A 22,825-nucleotide genomic window follows, 5' to 3' on the forward strand; every position below is an offset into this window, starting at 1 on the left:
CCTAAATAAGGGTAAAGTCCTGTTAATGCCCTCTGTTGTTGTTATTATTTTTCTACACTCTCCATTTCACTACAATGACCTTGGCCATGAGCCCCATCTTTAATGGATCATGAGGATGTCTCCCCAAGGGGCCTCAGGGGATGAAAGTCCCACCAACATGGAGAATGGTTTTGCTTTTCAGGCTAGGGGAAGACTGAAGTGTCTGAGCTGTTTGCAGGTGGTGTGCCAAAGTTAGATATTTGGAAACCTGAAAGTGCCAAACTCCTGCCTAAAAATGACTGCTGTATTTTCCACCAGAGAAAAAAGGTAAATAACTGAAGCACCAGTGTCTGGCAGCTCCTGGAGTCCAGTCACAGTATTTCAACCACCCCTCTCTTTTGTCCCTGGGATCATTAGTGTCTGGCCAGCAGCAGAAAGACATTGCCTGTGTGGCAAACTGAGGAGCCTTGGGGACAGCGTGGAGCTCACGGAGTTGCCTTTGTTTGCTGACACACCTTGCACCAATGGCAATTGAGAAAGACAAATCCGGGAGGATGTTTCTCTTCAGCGATGAAGTGCAGACTCAGAACTCCTGGGATTTGGGGGTGTGATGCAAACATTATAACACCACACAGCTGTTTGGGCATGAGGACAAAGCATGTTACCCCTCAGCCAGCTCTTCCTTGGTACTGCATGTCCCCAAGCTCTTACCTCAGAGATGGGAAGTGCAGGCTCAAGAGCTGGACTGATCTTCACTAAGGTTGATCTGCTCCAGGATCTGGCTGTACCTCCGGGTCAGGGCCTTGGTGTTTTTGGTGAGGTCTGTCAGAACTTGCTGCAAGCCATTGACATGATGGGACAGGCGTTCTTCCAGATTGCTGTCTGCACCCTCATCTAAGGCTGGGTCTGTGTTGGCACCGCTGGGGCTCTGGTCACCCACAGAGGCCAGGCCTTTCTCCACCATGGGCTTGATGGCCTTGAGGAGCTGGTAGCGCTCGTAGAGGTCCGTGCGGCTCTCGGCAGCCGGGGCTGCCCCCTCCTCCTGCGGGAAGACCCCTCGCAGCAGGCTGGGGAACATCACCTCCTGCTCCATCTTCTGCGTGGCTGAGAAGTACTGCTCCATGGCCCTTCTCCTACAGCTCTGGCACTGCTGCTCTGGGCTCTTCTCACAGGCTCCCTGCTCCCTGGCCCTAGGGGGGCTTTTTATGCAGTGCTGGGGCACGTCCCTCCCCTGCTGTCCTCCCCTGCCAGCCCTGCTTGGGCTGGATGGCCACGGGGCTGCACTTGGCTCTAGCCCAGCTGGGACTTAGCTACACCATGTCCCTGGCTCTGTGCAATCTCTTCTGAGCCTCCCCGTGGCCTTTGCCTGAGCTGGCCGGGGGTCCCACTGCATCCCTGTGCTCTGAGTGTGGTGGTGAGGAGGTGCCTGGGGTCTGCCAGGTACTTTCCAATCCTGCCCTGTCACCACTGTCCTTACCACTGCTGGAGGCCCAGGGTGGTGCCTTCCTCCTTCCCCCAGGGCAGACAGGTTGCAGGCAGCACCATGGGAAAGCTGCCTTGATCTGGGCAGTTTTGAGGAGTGGAGAAGGAGAACAAGTGGTGGGTTTATCCAGAGAAGGTGAATTTCTTATGTGCTCTGCCTGAAAACTCACCACCTTCTGTGCTGGTCTGGCGGGTCTCACCCAGCCCAACTGTGGCAGCTGGCCTAGAGAGCAATGCTGCTAAAAGAAGGTGATAATGAACAGGTGATACTTGTCTGAAGGTGCTTGCCCCAAACTGCTTATAAAGGAGTAATATGGCCAGCAGTAGGATTTAAAAGTGACTAGGGAGTTAGAAAAGGTACTTTTAAAATTCAGAAGTTGTCAGCTGAGGAGAAACATGAAAGTTCCAAGTCTGAAGGAGGGTCCTTGGAGGGGCAATGACAAGAGTCAGAGACTGTGGGGCCCACCCCAAAGCAGCCCTGCTTTGGAGTATTCCAACCTCCACCCAGGCCTAGCAGAGCATCCTCCTCGTCAGGTGCTGTGAGCAGCCTGCAGCCAGCTCCTGGGCTGGCAGCAAAGGGGATAAGAGGCAGGGACAGAGATAGAGTCAGTTGGACTTGGTTGGAAGGCACCTCTGGAGACAATCTGCTTCAACAACTGCTCAAGCAAGGTCAACAATGGGACCATTGGATATCTCTGAGAATGAAGATTCCACCCCCTTTCTGGGTACCCTATGTCAGTGTTTGAGTACCTTCAGTTTTAGGAAAAAAAGAAAGGTTTTCTTCTCATGTTTAGATGAGATTTATTTTGTGTTTCAGTTTGTGCCTGCCACTCTTTTCCTGTCTTGTCACTGAAGACCAGTAGGACGATTCTGGAGTAATCTCTTGACCACCATCACATATTTACAAACACTGATCACAACTTTCTCAGTCTTCTCTTTCCTAATATGGACACCACCAGCTCTCTCAGCCTTTCCTCATATGGAAGATACTCCTTCTCTTCTGCACCTTTGTGGCGCTTTACTCTCCAGTATGTCCATGTCTCTCTTGTACCAGAAAGACCAGAACTGGACACAGCACTCCAGGTGAGGCCTCATCAGGGCTGAGCAGATAGGAATGATGCTCTCCCTCCACTGCCTTTGCCCTGAGCACACCTTGCTGGCTTACAGCCACATTGCCTGACCACAGAGCCAGACCAGGGGTGAGCAGGTGTGAATTTGTGGGGTGCGTTCCCCCAGTATCTGCTGACGAAAATGGTAGGCAGCAGCCAGGGGTACAGATAAGGCCAGAGCAACACAAAAATTGAAAGGCAAGGGTGTTCAGGCAGGGAACTTGCCCTGTGGGAAGGGAAGGGAACTGGCAGCCCCCCATTATTGGGGCTGGGCAGGATTTGTGATTAGGATGTCTGGGACTGGTTAGAAAATGGAATTTAGGGTTTTTTACTCATTCAATATTTTGGGTCAAAACTGTGCTTTATCTCTTTTCTTCCTCCCACAGAGCCCATTGCCAGGTCACTGCTCTCTCATGGATATGATGTCCCTAAACAGATTTAAAGGAAGTGCTGCTACTCTGATTTTTTTCAACAATCAGGAAGAAGATCTTTCCCCGTGCTGGCCAGAACAGTGTGGGTACAGAGCCAGCACCCCCTGCCACACCAGGATGCCTGATCTGCCCTGTCTGCCAACATCCCCCTGGGACCAGGGCAGAAACCTCTCACCAGCTGTGGCCAGCAGCAGGGCCCCGTCAGGCCTTGGCACATCCCTGGGGCAGCGTGGTGCAATGCCCTGCAATCAGAGCAGGCAGAAGGTTCCTGTGGCACACCGGGCTCGGAGCCAGCTGCAGGGACAGCGGCTCCCAGAGAGAGGCCCACGGGTCCTGGGGGATGCAAGCGGCCCACAAGACGTCAGCAACCCTTCCAGCTGCCCCGGATCACCGGCCTCTGGGGACATCCTGCATCTCCCACTAGTCATGCTCAACAGCCGTGGTCGGACATTCACCCCGTGTCCTCTGTGACACTTCCCTGGGGCACCACGAGCCTCTCCAGCTGCTGAGCGCTGCCCAAGCCCAAAGCCATGGCTGCAGGGGACAGCAGGTGTCCCTCGCTGTGACCCCAGCCAGCCACCAAGGCCCACACAGCCACTCACTCACTGCCCCACCAGCAGGATCAGAGAGACAATCAAGGGCAAGAACGAGAAAAGATGTGGGCTTAAATAAAACCAATGTAATAGGGAAAGCAAAAGCCATGCATGCAAACAGAGCAAAGCAAGGAATTCATTCACCACTTCCCAGGGGCAGGTGCATGTTCAGCAATCCCCAGGACTGTAGGGTCCATCACAGGTAATGCTGATCTCAGAAGACAAAGGCCATCATTCCATGTGTGGCTCACTTCTTCCCCACACTTGATATACTGATGTCATATAGTCTGAAATGTCCCTTGCGTTGGCGGAGATCAGTTATCCCACCAGTATCTCCTCCCAAGTTTCCATGTGCTGCAGTCCCTACACCAGAGTGGCAGTACAGAAATGACAAAAGAAAATTAACTCCACAGCTTCCTAAACCAGCACAGCCAGCTGTGCTCTCCAGGGAACACAGATCCCATCCTTGAGCAACAGCCAGATAAACCACCAGAGGGACATCACCCCCACCGTGGTCCTCTCCTCACCAGGAACCAGTCTCCATCCATTCCTTATGGTTCAACACCAGCCTCAGCAATCAGCATAGAGACCAGAGAGCTCCACAGCCAGAGCTCCATCATGTCCCAGCCAGAGGTGCCATCACAATGCGGATGGCCCAGGTTTCTCCCAGTATGCCCCTCATGCTCCGTTTCCTCGGGATAAGACAAGACTGCAACATTGCCCAGGCTGAAGAGAGACACAGAGAGCAGATCAGCTCTGAAATCCTCCCTCTGGCTGGAGGGAATTCTGTTTGCCCTCATTTAGGGAACTTGCTGACTGGCAGCTGCTTTCCTAGAAAAGCAGGACGCCTGGGTGCTGGTGCAGTGAGCTCCTTGGATCTCTGTGGCCTCAAACTGGTGTTTGGGAAACCTGTGCTCAACTCACCATCATCCTGGGGAGCCAGGCCATGGCTCAGGAGAGGGGAAATGTCACCTCATGTGTCGCCAAATGACTGTGTATCATCCCCAGTGCCTCCTGCTGACACATCTCCCATGACTCTGGTTGCCCCAAATCCCTCAGAACTGTCCTTGTCACCCCGTGATCCTGGCCAGGACCCTTTCAGAGAGGGCACTTCTGGGTTTGGCCTCAGCTCTCAGCTGCCTCCTCCAGTGTCCGCAGTCTCCTCAGCAGGTTCACACGCCCACAGCTGGCTGCAGACCCTGTCCCTGCTGCCCACGCTGGGGCAGGACAAGCCAAAGCCAGACTGGTGTCAGCAGCTGAGAGAAATGGCCTGATCAGGAGAGAGGAGATGGGAATCTCCAGTGTATCCCAAGGTTGGGGTGTCTGGACATGGGGCTGGCATGGTGGGGAGGCTGCTGCCTAGAGGTGCTGAGACCTACAGCTCTGCTGCCCCTCACTGTTGCATGGCTGGACTGAGTGCTGGGCAGACCCACATTTTTTGTGCACTGAAATCAAGCATCAGCTTTTGTGGTGTTGCTGTCAACAAAAGGAAGAAACATTTCAGCCTGAGGCTGGTGACACAAAGGAACAGGTCATCCAGTGAGTTTGCACAGGCCCTGAGTATCAACACAGTCCTGAGCCACCTGGTCTAGAGCAAGATGTCCCAGCACACAGCAGGGCATTGCACTAGGTGGTGTCTGAAGATCCCTTCCAACCCAACTAATCTCACAGATCTGGGATTCTTTGTCCCGTTCACATTCCCCAGCATGGCCCTGGAAAGATCCCACCCTGCAGGGCCAGTGTCCCTCTGCCAGTGTCCCTGGGGCACTCCATGAGTGAAAGCAGCACACTGACAACACTGGCTTCCCAGGGATTCTTTTATTAGCAAAAACAGGGGGAATGCCCTTGGAGTCCAGGTACCAGCTGGAAAAGGGCTTGGCAATCTCCAGGGGCTGTGGGAGGTCGGGGCCACATCACAACATTCCCAACTTGCTGCCACTCTTTGAAAATAAAGAGGAGGCCACGAGCCTGCAGCTCTTCCAACGGCCGTGCCAGCACATCTGGATGCTTCTTCCTCAGGATAGGCACCATCTGGTTCTGCAGTGGTCACAGCCATCTCCGGTGCCGGTGCAAGGAGATCCCATCAGCTGCCACGGAGTGGGGAATGCCAGCGGGACTGGGGAGAGCCTGCAGTGGTCAGCCACGGGGACGTCTTGTGCTTCCTGACACCAGCACCTGTCCTGCAACAGCAGCATTCCTTAACTCCAAGGATCATCCCAGGGCACACAAGGACCACCAACCCTGAGTCCACAGACCCTGAAGCCCTGCAGTCTCTGCACCGAGCAATGGGCAGGGTTCCCTCCTCCAGCATGGAGAGGGTATCCACTCCCAGCTGAGGGGACAGCCCGCATTCCAAGGCCCTTCCCAGCATGTCCCCACCCCTGCACTGCTGGGCCCCTCTCCCAACAGGGAGGCCACACACTGCCTTGCTGCCCCTGGACTCTGCATGTCCCCAGGTCTTACCTGGTGGCCTGGCCAGGGTCACCAGCTGGGCTGCCCCTCGCTGAGGTTGATCTGCTCCAGGATCTGGCTGTACCTGCGGGTCAGGGCGTTGGTGTCCCTGGTGAGGTGGGTGAGGACCTGCTGCAGGCCAGTCAGGTGCTGGGACAGGCGCCTCTCCAGCTGGGCATCCTCGGGCCCGTTGCTGTCCAAGGATGTGTCGTCGTCGGTGTCGGCACCGCTGGGGCTCTGGTCACCCACAGAGGCCAGGCCTTTCTCCACCATGGGCTTGATGGCCTTGAGGAGCTGGTAGCGCTCGTAGAGGTCCGTGCGGCTCTCGGCAGCCGGGGCTGCCCCCTCCTCCTGCGGGAAGACCCCTCGCAGCAGGCTGGGGAACATCACCTCCTGCTCCATCTTCTGCGTGGCTGAGAAGTACTGCTCCATGGCCCTTCTCCTACAGCTCTGGCACTGCTGCTCTGGGCTCTTCTCACAGGCTCCCTGCTCCCTGGCCCTGCGGGGGCTTTTTATGCAGTGCTGGGGCAAGTCCCTCCCCTGCTGTCCTCCCCTGCCAGCCCTGCTTGGGCTGCATGCCCTTGGGGTCGGGCTTGGCTCCAGCCCAGCCGGGGCTCGGCCCTGCTGTGTCCCTGGCTCTGCGCAATCTTTCCTGGCCCAGCCTCCCCGTGGCCTTCACCCGAGCTGGCCGGGGGTCCTGCTGCCTCCCCATGCCAGGAGACACAGGGGGGCAGCAAGGAGGAGAGGTGCCCAGGGTCTCTCCCATCCTGTCCTGTATTATCTCAGTGCCCCAACATGTTCAGTCCTGGGGCCCTCTGGCTGTGGCTCCAGCTCCTGTGCCCAGTCTGGGAAGGCCGCAGGGGACCGTCACCTCTCCTCGTTCCTGCTGCCACACGCTCAGGCCGTGAACACTGCAGGGACATTGAGCAACCCTTTAGCACACATAGGGAAATCTGGAACCCACTGGAAATACACTGGAACCTTGTCCCACTGGGTGTCTGGGGACAATGGAGCCTGCTGGAGACCAGAGATTTGGGTGCCCAGAAACATCCAATGCCCCCAAGCTGCCCCTGGGCTCAGCAGGGATGTGGACAGGGACAGGGACCTGACTCCATTGTGTGTAACTCCTGTGGCAGCAGCACAGAGCCATTGCTGCCCCCAGGGGATTGTGGACATGGGTTGCCTGCCACTGTTGAAATTCTGGGAGAGCAAAAGCCACAGCCAGGGCACCAGACAGCATTGCCTGTCCCTCCATGTCCCTGTGGAGTGTGGCAAACATGAAAAGTGGTTCTGTTTCTGGAAAGGCTGCTGTGGGGTACCTGGTTCCTTTTGCAACCCTTGGTGCTGGCAGCTCTCCCTCTGTGCCCCTGTATCCCAGCACTGCCACACACCCTTTGCCCACCCTTTCCCCACCTGTCCTGGCCACCCCTCTTGTCCCTTTGCTTGTGTCCTGGCATCTCTTTGTGTCCTGCCATGGGGCCCATTGCTGCACCAAGGAGTGTGGGTGCTGCTGGCCCCGTGCAGGTGCCAGACAGAGCCTTGGCCACATCAGGGCACCTGCAGAGCTTCCTGGAGGTGCAGGCACATCACAGGGCTCTGGGGACACAAGGACACAGGGGATGCTTTGCCCTCCTGCTCCCCCCAGTGCCTCACAACCTGCTCATAGTGAGCATGGCAAAATGTTTGGGGGTGACACAGGCTCAGCAGATGCCAATTGCTCTCCAACTCTTTATCCTTGGAACATGAATAATTGCCAAATCCTCTCCGTGCCTTTGAGGACCCTGTTAGGCAAATGTGGGACAGAAAATCTCACAGAGTCCACAGGGAAGCTGGGTACAGCTTGGGAGCTTCCACTGCCAGCAGGGATGTCAGGAGCAGGAGGACAAGGACTGCGCTTGGAGCACAGCACAGCCACCACGGGTGTGTAGCATGGCTGGGTTGGGCTGAGCTGAACTGGCGTGCCCAGCCCTGGCTTGGGGCCCTGGGGAGGCTGCTCAGGACCAGCAGGGCCCCCAGGAGCTGCACTGATGTCCTCAGGTCTCTGCTGCCACAGACCCCCAGACTGGGCAAGCTTAGCCCTCACCTGTGGCCCTCCTGGCGGGTCCTGCCCCAGTCCCAGCCTCAGCTCAGAGTGCAGGTCGTGCCACCACATGTGTCCCCAAGTGTCTCTGTACCATCCCGGGCACATCCTCCTGTCTTATCCCTCTGTGGCACCAAGGGAAGGGAGTGTGGCACCATGCTCAGCGTATGGAGCTGGGAGCAGAAGGAAGAGGGGCACAGTCAGAGTGACAGCAGTCGTCCTGCCAGGTCACCATGACACGCAGTGGAGCCCTGCTCTCCTGCAGGGGACTGAACACCTGAGTGCCAATGGGAAGGGGTGAACCAATGAGTTCCTTCTTTTGCTTTGCTTACTTGTGCAGCTTTTGCTTTTCCTGTGGAGCTGTCTTCATTTCTACCCACGACTTTTCTCTCTTTTACCCTCCCTGATTGTCTCCCCCTTCCCACCTGGGGGGAGTGACAGAGCAGCTGAGTGGGGCTGAGCTGCCAGCAGGGCTGGAATCCTGATATCCACAGTGAAGCTCCAGCCCCGGGACAGATGTGTCCTACCCTGAGGCTACTCTGGGGGGACACTATGATGTCTCTGAACCTTCAGGAAGCTCCATGGTGGCCCAGAAGTCCTGGGAGCGTGGGGCTGCCAGTGTGTGCAAACCTCAGTGCAGCACAGGGCAGCCCAGGATGCCAGGAGCACCCAGAAAGGGAGAAGAGGAGCAGTGGGTTCAGGTCTGAGGGGGAGAGGCCAGGTGGCAGAATGGGCACCTGGCTGGGCTAGGAGGGGACAGCAGGAGGGGACAGTGGGAGAGCTGCCAACACTGAGGGTTGCAAAATTGGGGAAGGAGCACGTGGCCTTTCCCAAAATAGAACCAATTCCTCCAATTGCCACATACTGCAAGATAAGAGGGGACAGGAGTCCTGGCCATTGACCAGCCATGGAGTGGGGTTGATGCGCTGGGACCCCCAAGCCAGGTCAGGCACAGGACAGGCCTCAGGGCGTCTGGGCCAGGAGCCAGGGCTGACAATGAGGAGGGGTGCCCAGGTTCTCTCCTGTCCTTTCCTATCCTATCTCAACCCCCCACCATGTTCAGTTCTGGGGTCCTGTGGGAGCGGCACCACCTCCTGTGCCCTGGTGTGTCCAGGCTGCAGGCACTGGTGCTGCTGGGAATGTCACCTGCCCCACTCCTCGCTGCCGTGCACTCAGGATGTGAACACTGCAGGGACAGTGAGCAGGCTCTGCCCATGAATGCCAGCCTGAACAGGGCAGCAGACACTGGTGTGGGACATCACCCTGGCAGTGCTCTGCTGCATGGAATCCTGCATGGGTGTCCTGGCTTGACTATATGATGCTTTTATCCCCAGTCGTCTTGTTCTGTTTATGCTGAATAATAAGCTTTGCACCTTTAGGACTTGTTGCAGAGAGTGAAGGGGGAGAGAAGAAGCAGCAGTTTGTTTTCAGACACTGCACTCACTCCTCCACCTTCCTGCCCCTGGACTGTGTTTTCTGCAGATGGACAGACAGTGGGACAGAGTTCTCCTTTGCTTTAGTTAGTTTTGGCTAGCTGAGGCAAAGAAGTTCCCTGGACTGTGGGGTTTTTTTCCCATTTTCTTTGGACCTGTTCAAACCTGCTCTGGCCTGAACACCAGCAGGGCACTGGCAGCTCACACCTGGGGCCCACCGGGCCGGGCCTGGGCCGCGGCATTTCCAGCGCCTGAGGGACTGAGAAGAGACTGAGTGAACTGAGCTGCAACCCGGGGAGGGGCCTTTCCTGAGTTTGTCATCTCTTTTGGAGCAGCAAGGGGTTTTATTGTTTAACATTGTTTAGGTTTTATTGTTTAATAAACAGGTTTTTTCCACTTTTCGCCAAGGTGGTATTTCCTCCCAAACCAGTTGTGGGGAGGGACCAATTGAATCTGCTTTCCTAGAGGGGCCTCTTTGGGGGTTCTCTCCCATATGTGCCCTGAACCAGGACAACGGGTCATGAGGACATGCGATGGGGACAGAGATGGGACCAAATGCCACCAGGGGAACTGCATCCATGGCACTGAACTTTCATGGCCCACACTGGAGCACAGATGGTGCCACCTTCACACCCACCACCCCATCCTGGAGCAGAGGCCATGGCGGGTCAATGGCCAGGACTCCTGTCCTTTCTTATCTTGCAGTATGAGGCAATTGGAGGAATTGGTTCTATTTTGGGAAAGGCCACAGATTACTTCCCCAATTTTGCAACCCTCATTGTTGGCAGCTCTCCCACTGTCCCCTCCTAGCCCAGCCAGGTGCCCAATCTGCCACCTGGCTTCTCCCCCCCAGACCTGAACCCACTGCTCCTCTTCTCCCTTTCTGGGTCCTCAGAGGCACAGATTTGGCAATTATTCATGTCCCAAGGATAAGGAGCTGGAGAGCCATCAGAATCTGCTGAGCCACTGTCACCCCCAAACATTTTGCCATGCTCACTATGAGCAGGTTGTGAGGCACTGGGGGGAGCAGGAGGGCAAAGCATCCCCTGTGTCCTTGTGTCCCCAGAGCCCTGTGATGTGCCTGCACCTCCAGGAAGCTCTGCAGGTGCCCTGATGTGGCCAAGGCTCTGTCTGGCACCTGCACGGGGCCAGCAGCACCCACACTCCTTGGTGCAGCAATGGGCCCCATGGCAGGGCACAAAGAGATGCCAGAACACATGGAAAGGGTCAAGAGGGGTGGCCAGGACAGGTGGGGAAAGGGTGGGCAAAGGGTGCGTGGCAGTGCTGGGATACAGGGGCACAGAGGGAGAGCTGCCAGCACCAAGGGTTGCAAAAGGAACCAGGTACCCCACAGCAGCCTTTCCAGAAACAGAACCACTTTTCATGTTTGCCACACTCCACAGGGACATGGAGGGACAGGCAATGCTGTCTGGTGCCCTGGCTGTGGCTTTTGCTCTCCCAGAATTTCAACAGTGGCAGGCAACCCATATCCACAATCCCCTGGGGGCAGCAATGGCTCTGTGCTGCTGCCACAGGAGTTACACATCATGGAGTCAGGTCCCTGTCCCTGTCCACATCCCTGCTGAGCCCAGGGGCAGCTTGGGGGCATTGGATGTTTCTGGGCACCCAAATCTCTGGTCACCAGCAGGCTCCATTGTCCCCAGACACCCAGTGGGACAAGGTTCCAGTGTATTTCCAGTGGGTTCCAGATTTCCCTATGTGTGCTAAAGGGTTGCTCAATGTCCCTGCAGTGTTCACGGCCTGAGCGTGTGGCAGCAGGAACGAGGGGAGGTGACGGTCCCCTGCGGCCTTCCCAGACTGGGCACAGGAGCTGGAGCCACAGCCAGAGGGCCCCAGGACTGAACATGTTGGGGCACTGAGATAATACAGGACAGGATGGGAGAGACCCTGGGCACCTCTCCTCCTTGCTGCCCCCCTGTGTCTCCTGGCATGGGGAGGCAGCAGGACCCCCGGCCAGCTCGGGTGAAGGCCACGGGGAGGCTGGGCCAGGAAAGATTGCGCAGAGCCAGGGACACAGCAGGGCCGAGCCCCGGCTGGGCTGGAGCCAAGCCCGACCCCAAGGGCATGCAGCCCAAGCAGGGCTGGCAGGGGAGGACAGCAGGGGAGGGACTTGCCCCAGCACTGCATAAAAAGCCCCCGCAGGGCCAGGGAGCAGGGAGCCTGTGAGAAGAGCCCAGAGCAGCAGTGCCAGAGCTGTAGGAGAAGGGCCATGGAGCAGTACTTCTCAGCCACGCAGAAGATGGAGCAGGAGGTGATGTTCCCCAGCCTGCTGCGAGGGGTCTTCCCGCAGGAGGAGGGGGCAGCCCCGGCTGCCGAGAGCCGCACGGACCTCTACGAGCGCTACCAGCTCCTCAAGGCCATCAAGCCCATGGTGGAGAAAGGCCTGGCCTCTGTGGGTGATCAGAGCCCCAGCGGTGCCGACACCGACGACGACACATCCTTGGACAGCAACGGGCCCGAGGATGCCCAGCTGGAGAGGCGCCTGTCCCAGCACCTGACTGGCCTGCAGCAGGTCCTCACCCACCTCACCAGGGACACCAACGCCCTGACCCGCAGGTACAGCCAGATCCTGGAGCAGATCAACCTCAGCGAGGGGCAGCCCAGCTGGTGACCCTGGCCAGGCCACCAGGTAAGACCTGGGGACATGCAGAGTCCAGGGGCAGCAAGGCAGTGTGTGGCCTCCCTGTTGGGAGAGGGGCCCAGCAGTGCAGGGGTGGGGACATGCTGGGAAGGGCCTTGGAATGGGGGCTGTCCCCTCAGCTGGGGGTGGATATCCCTCTCCATGCTGGAGGAGGGAACCCTGCCCATTGCTCGGTGCAGAGACTGCAGGGCTTCAGGGTCTGTGGACTCAGGGTTGGTGGTCCTTGTGTGCCCTGGGATGATCCTTGGAGTTAAGGAATGCTGCTGTTGCAGGACAGGTGCTGGTGTCAGGAAGCACAAGACGTCCCCGTGGCTGACCACTGCAGGCTCTCCCCAGTCCCGCTGGCATTCCCCACTCCGTGGCAGCTGATGGGATCTCCTTGCACCGGCACCGGAGATGGCTGTGACCACTGCAGAACCAGATGGTGCCTTATCCTCAGGAAGAAACATCCAGATGTGCTGGCACAGCCATTGGAAGAGCTGCAGGCTCGTGGCCTCCTCTTTATTTTCAAAGAGTGGCAGCAAGTTGGGAATGTTGTGATGTGGCTCCGACCTCCCACAGCCCCTGGAGATTGCCAAGCCCTTTTCCAGCTGGTACCTGGACTCCAAGGGCATTCCCCCTGTTTTTGCTAATAAAAGAATCCCTGGGAAGCCAGTGTTGTCAGTGTGCTGCTTTCACTCATGGAGTGCCCCAGGGACACTGGCAGAGGGACACTGGCCCTGCAGGGTGGGATCTTTCCAGGGCCATGCTGGGAAATGTGAATGGGACAAAGAATCCCAAAGTCCCGGGATGTTTTGGGTTGGAAGGGATCTTCAGACACCACCTAGTGCAATGCCCTGCTGTGTGCTGGGACGTCTTGCTCTAGACCAGGTGGCTCAGAACTGTGTTGAAGCTCAGGGCCTGTGCAAACTCACTGGGCAACCTGTTCCTTTGTGTCACCAGGCTCAGACTGAAATATTTCTTCCTTTTCTTGACAGCAACATGAACACAAAATACATTAGTATCTGTTACAAAATAGTTGATAATTCTTAAGCACGTACGTTAAAAAGTTTGGTTATTATATCGTAAAAGGGGATAAAATGGTAGTCATAAGAAATACGGTACTCAATGTACCATATTACACCTAAGTAACGTGCATCACCACCCAAGCAAACGGAACCAGCCAGGACAGAACTGTAGTGGGCCAATCAAGTGCCTTAAACCTTCATGCAAATGAAGGATCCCAACAGAAACCCATCCAGAGGATTAAAATAAATTTTAAGAAAAGGGTTATCCGAGCCAATGAATCTGTGCTGCTCCATCTGGATCATCGGGAGCATCACTGCTCAAGAAAGGAAGTAGATCCAGCGTTGGCACTGAGGCATTCTCTAGTGTAACGCTCCTGCTCAACCCACAGGCCCCCTAAGCTTTAGACCTTATTAGAATAAATGCTGAAATCACTTTAGCACCAGGAGTGTGTTCCCATTTTTAACGGCACCAGAAAAGCTGATGCCTGTGCACAGCAAAGTGTGAATCTTTCCAACACTCTGCCCAGTCATGCAGCAGTGAGGGGCAGCAGAGCTGTAGGTCTCACCACCTCTGGAAAGAAGCCTCCCTGAAGTCCATAGTTCCATGTCCAGGCATGCCAGTTTTGGGATACAATGGAGATTCTCATTGACTTGCTGACTGGCAGCTGCTTTCCTAGAAAAGCAGGACGCCTGGGTGCTGGTGCAGTGAGCTCCTTGGATCTCTGTGGCCTCAAACTGGTGTTTGGGAAACCTGTGCTCAACTCACCATCATCCTGGGGAGCCCAGGCCAGGCCACGGCCAAGGAGAGGGGAAATGTCACCTCATGTGTCGCCAAATGACTGTGTATCATCCCCAGTGCCTCCTGCTGACACATCTCCCATGACTCTGGTTGCCCCAAATCCCTCAGAACTGTCCTTGTCACCCCGTGATCCTGGCCAGGACCCTTTCAGAGAGGGCACTTCTGGGTCTGGCCTCAGCTCTCAGCTGCCTCCTCCAGTGTCCGCAGTCTCCTCAGCAGGTTCACACGCCCACAGCTGGCTGCAGACCCTGTCCCTGCTGCCCACGCTGGGGCAGGACAAGCCAAAGCCAGACTGGTGTCAGCAGCTGAGAGAAATGGCCTGATCAGGAGAGAGGAGATGGGAATCTCCAGTGTATCCCAAGGCTGGGGTGTCTGGACATGGGGCTGGCATGGTGGGGAGGCTGCTGCCTAGAGGTGCTGAGACCTACAGCTCTGCTGCCCCTCACTGTTGCATGGCTGGACTGAGTGCTGGGCAGACCCACATTTTTTGTGCACTGAAATCAAGCATCAGCTTTTGTGGTGTTGCTGTCAACAAAAGGAAGAAACATTTCAGCCTGAGGCTGGTGACACAAAGGAACAGGTCATCCAGTGAGTTTGCACAGGCCCTGAGTATCAACACAGTCCTGAGCCACCTGGTCTAGAGCAAGATGTCCCAGCACACAGCAGGGCATTGCACTAGGTGGTGTCTGAAGATCCCTTCCAACCCAACTAATCTCACAGATCTGGGATTCTTTATCCCGTTCACATTCCCCAGCATGGCCCTGGAAAGATCCCACCCTGCAGGGCCAGTGTCCCTCTGCCAGTGTCCCTGGGGCACTCCATGAGTGAAAGCAGCACACTGACAACACTGGCTTCCCAGGGATTCTTTTATTAGCAAAAACAGGGGGAATGCCCTTGGAGTCCAGGTACCAGCTGGAAAAGGGCTTGGCAATCTCCAGGGGCTGTGGGAGGTCGGGGCCACATCACAACATTCCCAACTTGCTGCCACTCTTTGAAAATAAAGAGGAGGCCACGAGCCTGCAGCTCTTCCAACGGCCGTGCCAGCACATCTGGATGCTTCTTCCTCAGGATAGGCACCATCTGGTTCTGCAGTGGTCACAGCCATCTCCGGTGCCGGTGCCAGGAGATCCCATCAGCTGCCACGGAGTGGGGAATGCCAGCGGGACTGGGGAGAGCCTGCAGTGGTCAGCCACGGGGACGTCTTGTGCTTCCTGACACCAGCACCTGTCCTGCAACAGCAGCATTCCTTAACTCCAAGGATCATCCCAGGGCACACAAGGACCACCAACCCTGAGTCCACAGACCCTGAAGCCCTGCAGTCTCTGCACCGAGCAATGGGCAGGGTTCCCTCCTCCAGCATGGAGAGGGTATCCACTCCCAGCTGAGGGGACAGCCCGCATTCCAAGGCCCTTCCCAGCATGTCCCCACCCCTGCACTGCTGGGCCCCTCTCCCAACAGGGAGGCCACACACTGCCTTGCTGCCCCTGGACTCTGCATGTCCCCAGGTCTTACCTGGTGGCCTGGCCAGGGTCACCAGCTGGGCTGCCCCTCGCTGAGGTTGATCTGCTCCAGGATCTGGCTGTACCTGCGGGTCAGGGCGTTGGTGTCCCTGGTGAGGTGGGTGAGGACCTGCTGCAGGCCAGTCAGGTGCTGGGACAGGCGCCTCTCCAGCTGGGCATCCTCGGGCCCGTTGCTGTCCAAGGATGTGTCGTCATCGGTGTCGGCACCGCTGGGGCTCTGGTCACCCACAGAGGCCAGGCCTTTCTCCACCATGGGCTTGATGGCCTTGAGGAGCTGGTAGCGCTCGTAGAGGTCCGTGCGGCTCTCGGCAGCCGGGGCTGCCCCCTCCTCCTGCGGGAAGACCCCTCGCAGCAGGCTGGGGAACATCACCTCCTGCTCCATCTTCTGCGTGGCTGAGAAGTACTGCTCCATGGCCCTTCTCCTACAGCTCTGGCACTGCTGCTCTGGGCTCTTCTCACAGGCTCCCTGCTCCCTGGCCCTGCGGGGGCTTTTTATGCAGTGCTGGGGCAAGTCCCTCCCCTGCTGTCCTCCCCTGCCAGCCCTGCTTGGGCTGCATGCCCTTGGGGTCGGGCTTGGCTCCAGCCCAGCCGGGGCTCGGCCCTGCTGTGTCCCTGGCTCTGCGCAATCTTTCCTGGCCCAGCCTCCCCGTGGCCTTCACCCGAGCTGGCCGGGGGTCCTGCTGCCTCCCCATGCCAGGAGACACAGGGGGGCAGCAAGGAGGAGAGGTGCCCAGGGTCTCTCCCATCCTGTCCTGTATTATCTCAGTGCCCCAACATGTTCAGTCCTGGGGCCCTCTGGCTGTGGCTCCAGCTCCTGTGCCCAGTCTGGGAAGGCCGCAGGGGACCGTCACCTCCCCTCGTTCCTGCTGCCACACACTCAGGCCGTGAACACTGCAGGGACATTGAGCAACCCTTTAGCACACATAGGGAAATCTGGAACCCACTGGAAATACACTGGAACCTTGTCCCACTGGGTGTCTGGGGACAATGGAGCCTGCTGGTGACCAGAGATTTGGGTGCCCAGAAACATCCAATGCCCCCAAGCTGCCCCTGGGCTCAGCAGGGATGTGGACAGGGACAGGGACCTGACTCCATGATGTGTAACTCCTGTGGCAGCAGCACAGAGCCATTGCTGCCCCCAGGGGATTGTGGATATGGGTTGCCTGCCACTGTTGAAATTCTGGGAGAGCAAAAGCCACAGCCAGGGCACCAGACAGCATTGCCTGTCCCTCCATGTCCCTGTGGAGTGTGGCAAACATGAAAAGTGGTTCTGTTTCTGGAAAGGCTGCTGTGGGGTACCTGGTTCCTTTTGCAACCCTTGGTGCTGGCAGCTCTCCCTCTGTGCCCCTGTATCCCAGCACTGCCACGCACCCTTTGCCCACCCTTTCCCCACCTGTCCTGGCCACCCCTCTTGTCCCTTTCCATGTGTCCTGGCATCTCTTTGTGTCCTGCCATGGGGCCCATTGCTGCACCAAGGAGTGTGGGTGCTGCTGGCCCCGTGCAGGTGCCAGACAGAGCCTTGGCCACATCAGGGCACCTGCAGAGCTTCCTGGAGTTGCAGGCACATCACAGTGCTCTGGGGACACAAGGACACAGGGGATGCTTTGCCCTCCTGCTCCCCCCAGTGCCTCACAACCTGCTCATAGTGAGCATGGCAAAATGTTTGGGGGTGACACAGGCTCAGCAGATGCCAATTGCTCTCCAACTCTTTATCCTTGGAACATGAATAATTGCCAAATCCTCTCCGTGCCTTTGAGGACCCTGTTAGGCAAATGTGGGACAGAAAATCTCACAGAGTCCACAGGGAAGCTGGGTACAGCTTGGGAGCTTCCACTGCCAGCAGGGATGTCAGGAGCAGGAGGACAAGGACTGCGCTTGGAGCACAGCACAGCCACCACGGGTGTGTAGCATGGCTGGGTTGGGCTGAGCTGAACTGGCGTGCCCAGCCCTGGCTTGGGGCCCTGGGGAGGCTGCTCAGGACCAGCAGGGCCCCCAGGAGCTGCACTGATGTCCTCAGGCCTCTGCTGCCACAGACCCCCAGACTGGGCAAGCTTAGCCCTCACCTGTGGCCCTCCTGGCGGGTCCTGCCCCAGTCCCAGCCTCAGCTCAGAGTGCAGGTCGTGCCACCACATGTGTCCCCAAGTGTCTCTGTACCATCCCGGGCACATCCTCCTGTCTTATCCCTCTGTGGCACCAAGGGAAGGGAGTGTGGCACCATGCTCAGCGTATGGAGCTGGGAGCAGAAGGAAGAGGGGCACAGTCAGAGTGACAGCAGTCGTCCTGCCAGGTCACCATGACACGCAGTGGAGCCCTGCTCTCCTGCAGGGGACTGAACACCTGAGTGCCAATGGGAAGGGGTGAACCAATGAGTTCCTTCTTTTGCTTTGCTTACTTGTGCAGCTTTTGCTTTTCCTGTGGAGCTGTCTTCATTTCTACCCACGACTTTTCTCTCTTTTACCCTCCCTGATTGTCTCCCCCTTCCCACCTGGGGGGAGTGACAGAGCAGCTGAGTGGGGCTGAGCTGCCAGCAGGGCTGGAATCCTGATATCCACAGTGAAGCTCCAGCCCCGGGACAGATGTGTCCTACCCTGAGGCTACTCTGGGGGGACACTATGATGTCTCTGAACCTTCAGGAAGCTCCATGGTGGCCCAGAAGTCCTGGGAGCGTGGGGCTGCCAGTGTGTGCAAACCTCAGTGCAGCACAGGGCAGCCCAGGATGCCAGGAGCACCCAGAAAGGGAGAAGAGGAGCAGTGGGTTCAGGTCTGAGGGGGAGAGGCCAGGTGGCAGAATGGGCACCTGGCTGGGCTAGGAGGGGACAGCAGGAGGGGACAGTGGGAGAGCTGCCAACACTGAGGGTTGCAAAATTGGGGAAGGAGCACGTGGCCTTTCCCAAAATAGAACCAATTCCTCCAATTGCCACATACTGCAAGATAAGAGGGGACAGGAGTCCTGGCCATTGACCAGCCATGGAGTGGGGTTGATGCGCTGGGACCCCCAAGCCAGGTCAGGCACAGGACAGGCCTCAGGGCGTCTGGGCCAGGAGCCAGGGCTGACAATGAGGAGGGGTGCCCAGGTTCTCTCCTGTCCTTTCCTATCCTATCTCAACCCCCCACCATGTTCAGTTCTGGGGTCCTGTGGGAGCGGCACCACCTCCTGTGCCCTGGTGTGTCCAGGCTGCAGGCACTGGTGCTGCTGGGAATGTCACCTGCCCCACTCCTCGCTGCCGTGCACTCAGGATGTGAACACTGCAGGGACAGTGAGCAGGCTCTGCCCATGAATGCCAGCCTGAACAGGGCAGCAGACACTGGTGTGGGACATCACCCTGGCAGTGCTCTGCTGCATGGAATCCTGCATGGGTGTCCTGGCTTGACTATATGATGCTTTTATCCCCAGTCGTCTTGTTCTGTTTATGCTGAATAATAAGCTTTGCACCTTTAGGACTTGTTGCAGAGAGTGAAGGGGGAGAGAAGAAGCAGCAGTTTGTTTTCAGACACTGCACTCACTCCTCCACCTTCCTGCCCCTGGACTGTGTTTTCTGCAGATGGACAGACAGTGGGACAGAGTTCTCCTTTGCTTTAGTTAGTTTTGGCTAGCTGAGGCAAAGAAGTTCCCTGGACTGTGGGGTTTTTTTCCCATTTTCTTTGGACCTGTTCAAACCTGCTCTGGCCTGAACACCAGCAGGGCACTGGCAGCTCACACCTGGGGCCCACCGGGCCGGGCCTGGGCCGCGGCATTTCCAGCGCCTGAGGGACTGAGAAGAGACTGAGTGAACTGAGCTGCAACCCGGGGAGGGGCCTTTCCTGAGTTTGTCATCTCTTTTGGAGCAGCAAGGGGTTTTATTGTTTAACATTGTTTAGGTTTTATTGTTTAATAAACAGGTTTTTTCCACTTTTCGCCAAGGTGGTATTTCCTCCCAAACCAGTTGTGGGGAGGGACCAATTGAATCTGCTTTCCTAGAGGGGCCTCTTTGGGGGTTCTCTCCCATATGTGCCCTGAACCAGGACAACGGGTCGTGAGGACATGCGATGGGGACAGAGATGGGACCAAATGCCACCAGGGGAACTGCATCCATGGAACTGAACTTTCATGGCCCACGCTGCAGCACAGATGGTGCCACCTTCACACCCACCACCCCATCCTGGAGCAGAGGCCATGGCAGGTCAATGGCCAGGACTCCTGTCCCTTCTTATCTTGCAGTATGTGGCAATTGGAGGAATTGGTCCTATTTTGGGAAAGGCCACGTGTTACTTCCCCAATTTTGCAACCCTCATTGTTGGCAGCTCTCCCACTGTCCCCTCCTGGCCCAGCCAGGTGCCCAATCTGCCACCTGGCTTCTCCCCCCCAGACCTGAACCCACTGCTCCTCTTCTCCCTTTCTGGGTCCTCAGAGGCACAGATTTGGTAAATATTCATGTCCCAAGGATAAGGAGCTGGAGAGCCATCAGAATCTGCTGAGCCACTGTCACCCCCAAACATTTTGCCATGCTCACTATGAGCAGGTTGTGAGGCACTGGCGGGAGCAGGAAAGCAAAGCATCCCCTGTGTCCTTGTGTCCCCAGAGCACTGTGATGTGCCTGCACCTCCAGGAAGCTCTGCAGGTGCCCTGATGTGGCCAAGGCTCTGTCTGGCACCTGCACGGGGCCAGCAGCACCCACACTCCTTGGTGCAGCAATGGGCCCCATGGCAGGACACAAAGAGATGCCAGGACACATGGAAAGGGACAAGAGGGGTGGCCAGGACAGGTGGGGAAAGGGTGGGCAAAGGGTGCGTGGCAGTGCTGGGATACAGGGGCACAGAGGGAGAGCTGCCAGCACCAAGGGTTGCAAAAGGAACCAGGTACCCCACAGCAGCCTTTCCAGAAACAGAACCACTTTTCATGTTTGCCACACTCCACAGGGACATGGAGGGATAGGCAATGCTGTCTGGTGCCCTGGCTGTGGCTTTTGCTCTCCCAGAATTTCAACAGTGGCAGGCAACCCATGTCCACAATCCCCTGGGGGCAGCAATGGCTCTGTGCTGCTGCCACAGGAGTTACACACAATGGAGTCAGGTCCCTGTCCCTGTCCACATCCCTGCTGAGCCCAGGGGCAGCTTGGGGGCATTGGATATTTCTGGGCACCCAAATCTCTGGTCACCAGCAGGCTCCATTGTCCCCAGACACCCAGTGGGACAAGGTTCCAGTGTATTTCCAGTGGGTTCCAGATTTCCCTATGTGTGCTAAAGGGTTGCTCAATGTCCCTGCAGTGTTCACGGCCTGAGCGTGTGGCAGCAGGAACGAGGGGAGGTGACGGTCCCCTGCGGCCTTCCCAGACTGGGCACAGGAGCTGGAGCCACAGCCAGAGGGCCCCAGGACTGAACATGTTGGGGCACTGAGATAATACAGGACAGGATGGGAGAGACCCTGGGCACCTCTCCTCCTTGCTGCCCCCCTGTGTCTCCTGGCATGGGGAGGCAGCAGGACCCCCGGCCAGCTCGGGTGAAGGCCACGGGGAGGCTGGGCCAGGAAAGATTGCGCAGAGCCAGGGACACAGCAGGGCCGAGCCCCGGCTGGGCTGGAGCCAAGCCCGACCCCAAGGGCATGCAGCCCAAGCAGGGCTGGCAGGGGAGGACAGCAGGGGAGGGACTTGCCCCAGCACTGCATAAAAAGCCCCCGCAGGGCCAGGGAGCAGGGAGCCTGTGAGAAGAGCCCAGAGCAGCAGTGCCAGAGCTGTAGGAGAAGGGCCATGGAGCAGTACTTCTCAGCCACGCAGAAGATGGAGCAGGAGGTGATGTTCCCCAGCCTGCTGCGAGGGGTCTTCCCGCAGGAGGAGGGGGCAGCCCCGGCTGCCGAGAGCCGCACGGACCTCTACGAGCGCTACCAGCTCCTCAAGGCCATCAAGCCCATGGTGGAGAAAGGCCTGGCCTCTGTGGGTGACCAGAGCCCCAGCGGTGCCGACACCGACGACGACACATCCTTGGACAGCAACGGGCCCGAGGATGCCCAGCTGGAGAGGCGCCTGTCCCAGCACCTGACTGGCCTGCAGCAGGTCCTCACCCACCTCACCAGGGACACCAACGCCCTGACCCGCAGGTACAGCCAGATCCTGGAGCAGATCAACCTCAGCGAGGGGCAGCCCAGCTGGTGACCCTGGCCAGGCCACCAGGTAAGACCTGGGGACATGCAGAGTCCAGGGGCAGCAAGGCAGTGTGTGGCCTCCCTGTTGGGAGAGGGGCCCAGCAGTGCAGGGGTGGGGACATGCTGGGAAGGGCCTTGGAATGCGGGCTGTCCCCTCAGCTGGGGGTGGATACCCTCTCCATGCTGGAGGAGGGAACCCTGCCCATTGCTCGGTGCAGAGACTGCAGGGCTTCATGGTCTGTGGACTCAGGGTTGGTGGTCCTTGTGTGCCCTGGGATGATCCTTGGAGTTAAGGAATGCTGCTGTTGCAGGACAGGTGCTGGTGTCAGGAAGCACAAGACGTCCCCGTGGCTGACCACTGCAGGCTCTCCCCAGTCCCGCTGGCATTCCCCGCTCCGTGGCAGCTGATGGGATCTCCTGGCACCGGCACCGGAGATGGCTGTGACCACTGCAGAACCAGATGGTGCCTATCCTGAGGAAGAAGCATCCAGATGTGCTGGCACGGCCGTTGGAAGAGCTGCAGGCTCGTGGCCTCCTCTTTATTTTCAAAGAGTGGCAGCAAGTTGGGAATGTTGTGATGTGGCCCCGACCTCCCACAGCCCCTGGAGATTGCCAAGCCCTTTTCCAGCTGGTACCTGGACTCCAAGGGCATTCCCCCTGTTTTTGCTAATAAAAGAATCCCTGGGAAGCCAGTGTTGTCAGTGTGCTGCTTTCACTCATGGAGTGCCTCAGGGACACTGGCAGGGGGACACTGGCCCTGCAGGGTGGGATCTTTCCAGGGCCATGCTGGGGAATGTGAATGGGACAAAGAATCCCAAAGTCCCGGGATGTTTTGGGTTGGAAGGGATCTTCAGACACCACCTAGTTCAACGCCCTGCTGTGTGCTGGGACGTCTTGCTCTAGACCAGGTGGCTCAGAACTGTGTTGAAGCTCAGGGCCTGTGCAAACTCACTGGATGACCTGTTCCTTTGTGTCACCAGCCTCAGACGGAAATATTTCTTCCTTTTCTTGACAGCAACATGAACACAAAATACGTTAGTATCTGTTACAAAATAGTTGATAATTCTTAAGCACGTACGTTAAAAAGTTTGGTTATTATATCGTAAAAGGGGATAAAATGGTAGTCATAAGAAATACGGTACTCAATGTACCATACTACACCTA

General features: G+C 57.4%; 5 protein-coding genes across 5 annotated transcripts; 2 read left to right on the forward strand and 3 right to left on the reverse strand.

Moving 5' to 3' along the window:
• Positions 1 to 712: 712 nt before the first annotated feature.
• On the reverse strand, positions 713 to 1,120 carry LOC136569766 (mid1-interacting protein 1A-like). The gene has a single exon (XM_066570123.1). It carries the CDS (start codon positions 1,100 to 1,102, stop codon positions 713 to 715), a length of 390 nt encoding a protein of 129 aa, XP_066426220.1. The 5' UTR covers positions 1,103 to 1,120.
• A 4,579-nt stretch (positions 1,121 to 5,699) lies between these two features.
• Positions 5,700 to 6,502, reverse strand: LOC136569777 (mid1-interacting protein 1-B-like). The gene is made up of 2 exons (XM_066570133.1): positions 6,058 to 6,502; positions 5,700 to 5,774 (listed from the first exon to the last, which is right to left on the reverse strand). Exon 1 carries the CDS (start codon positions 6,475 to 6,477, stop codon positions 6,076 to 6,078), a length of 402 nt encoding a protein of 133 aa, XP_066426230.1. The 5' UTR covers positions 6,478 to 6,502; the 3' UTR covers positions 5,700 to 5,774; positions 6,058 to 6,075.
• Positions 6,503 to 11,770: 5,268 nt separating this feature from the next.
• On the forward strand, positions 11,771 to 12,567 carry LOC136569787 (mid1-interacting protein 1-B-like). Its single transcript, XM_066570147.1, has 2 exons — positions 11,771 to 12,208; positions 12,493 to 12,567. The coding sequence occupies exon 1, from the start codon at positions 11,789 to 11,791 to the stop codon at positions 12,188 to 12,190; it is 402 nt and encodes a 133-aa protein (XP_066426244.1). The 5' UTR covers positions 11,771 to 11,788; the 3' UTR covers positions 12,191 to 12,208; positions 12,493 to 12,567.
• Positions 12,568 to 15,180: 2,613 nt separating this feature from the next.
• On the reverse strand, positions 15,181 to 15,976 carry LOC136569795 (mid1-interacting protein 1-B-like). Its single transcript, XM_066570156.1, has 2 exons — positions 15,539 to 15,976; positions 15,181 to 15,255 (listed from the first exon to the last, which is right to left on the reverse strand). The coding sequence occupies exon 1, from the start codon at positions 15,956 to 15,958 to the stop codon at positions 15,557 to 15,559; it is 402 nt and encodes a 133-aa protein (XP_066426253.1). The 5' UTR covers positions 15,959 to 15,976; the 3' UTR covers positions 15,181 to 15,255; positions 15,539 to 15,556.
• Positions 15,977 to 21,244: 5,268 nt separating this feature from the next.
• Positions 21,245 to 22,066, forward strand: LOC136569804 (mid1-interacting protein 1-B-like). The gene is made up of 2 exons (XM_066570169.1): positions 21,245 to 21,689; positions 21,973 to 22,066. Exon 1 carries the CDS (start codon positions 21,270 to 21,272, stop codon positions 21,669 to 21,671), a length of 402 nt encoding a protein of 133 aa, XP_066426266.1. The 5' UTR covers positions 21,245 to 21,269; the 3' UTR covers positions 21,672 to 21,689; positions 21,973 to 22,066.
• The last annotated feature ends 759 nt before the right edge of the window (positions 22,067 to 22,825 follow it).

The sequence above is a fragment of the Molothrus aeneus genome, chromosome 2 (assembly GCF_037042795.1).
Source record: "Molothrus aeneus isolate 106 chromosome 2, BPBGC_Maene_1.0, whole genome shotgun sequence".
NCBI classification, from domain to species: Eukaryota; Metazoa; Chordata; class Aves; order Passeriformes; family Icteridae; genus Molothrus; species Molothrus aeneus.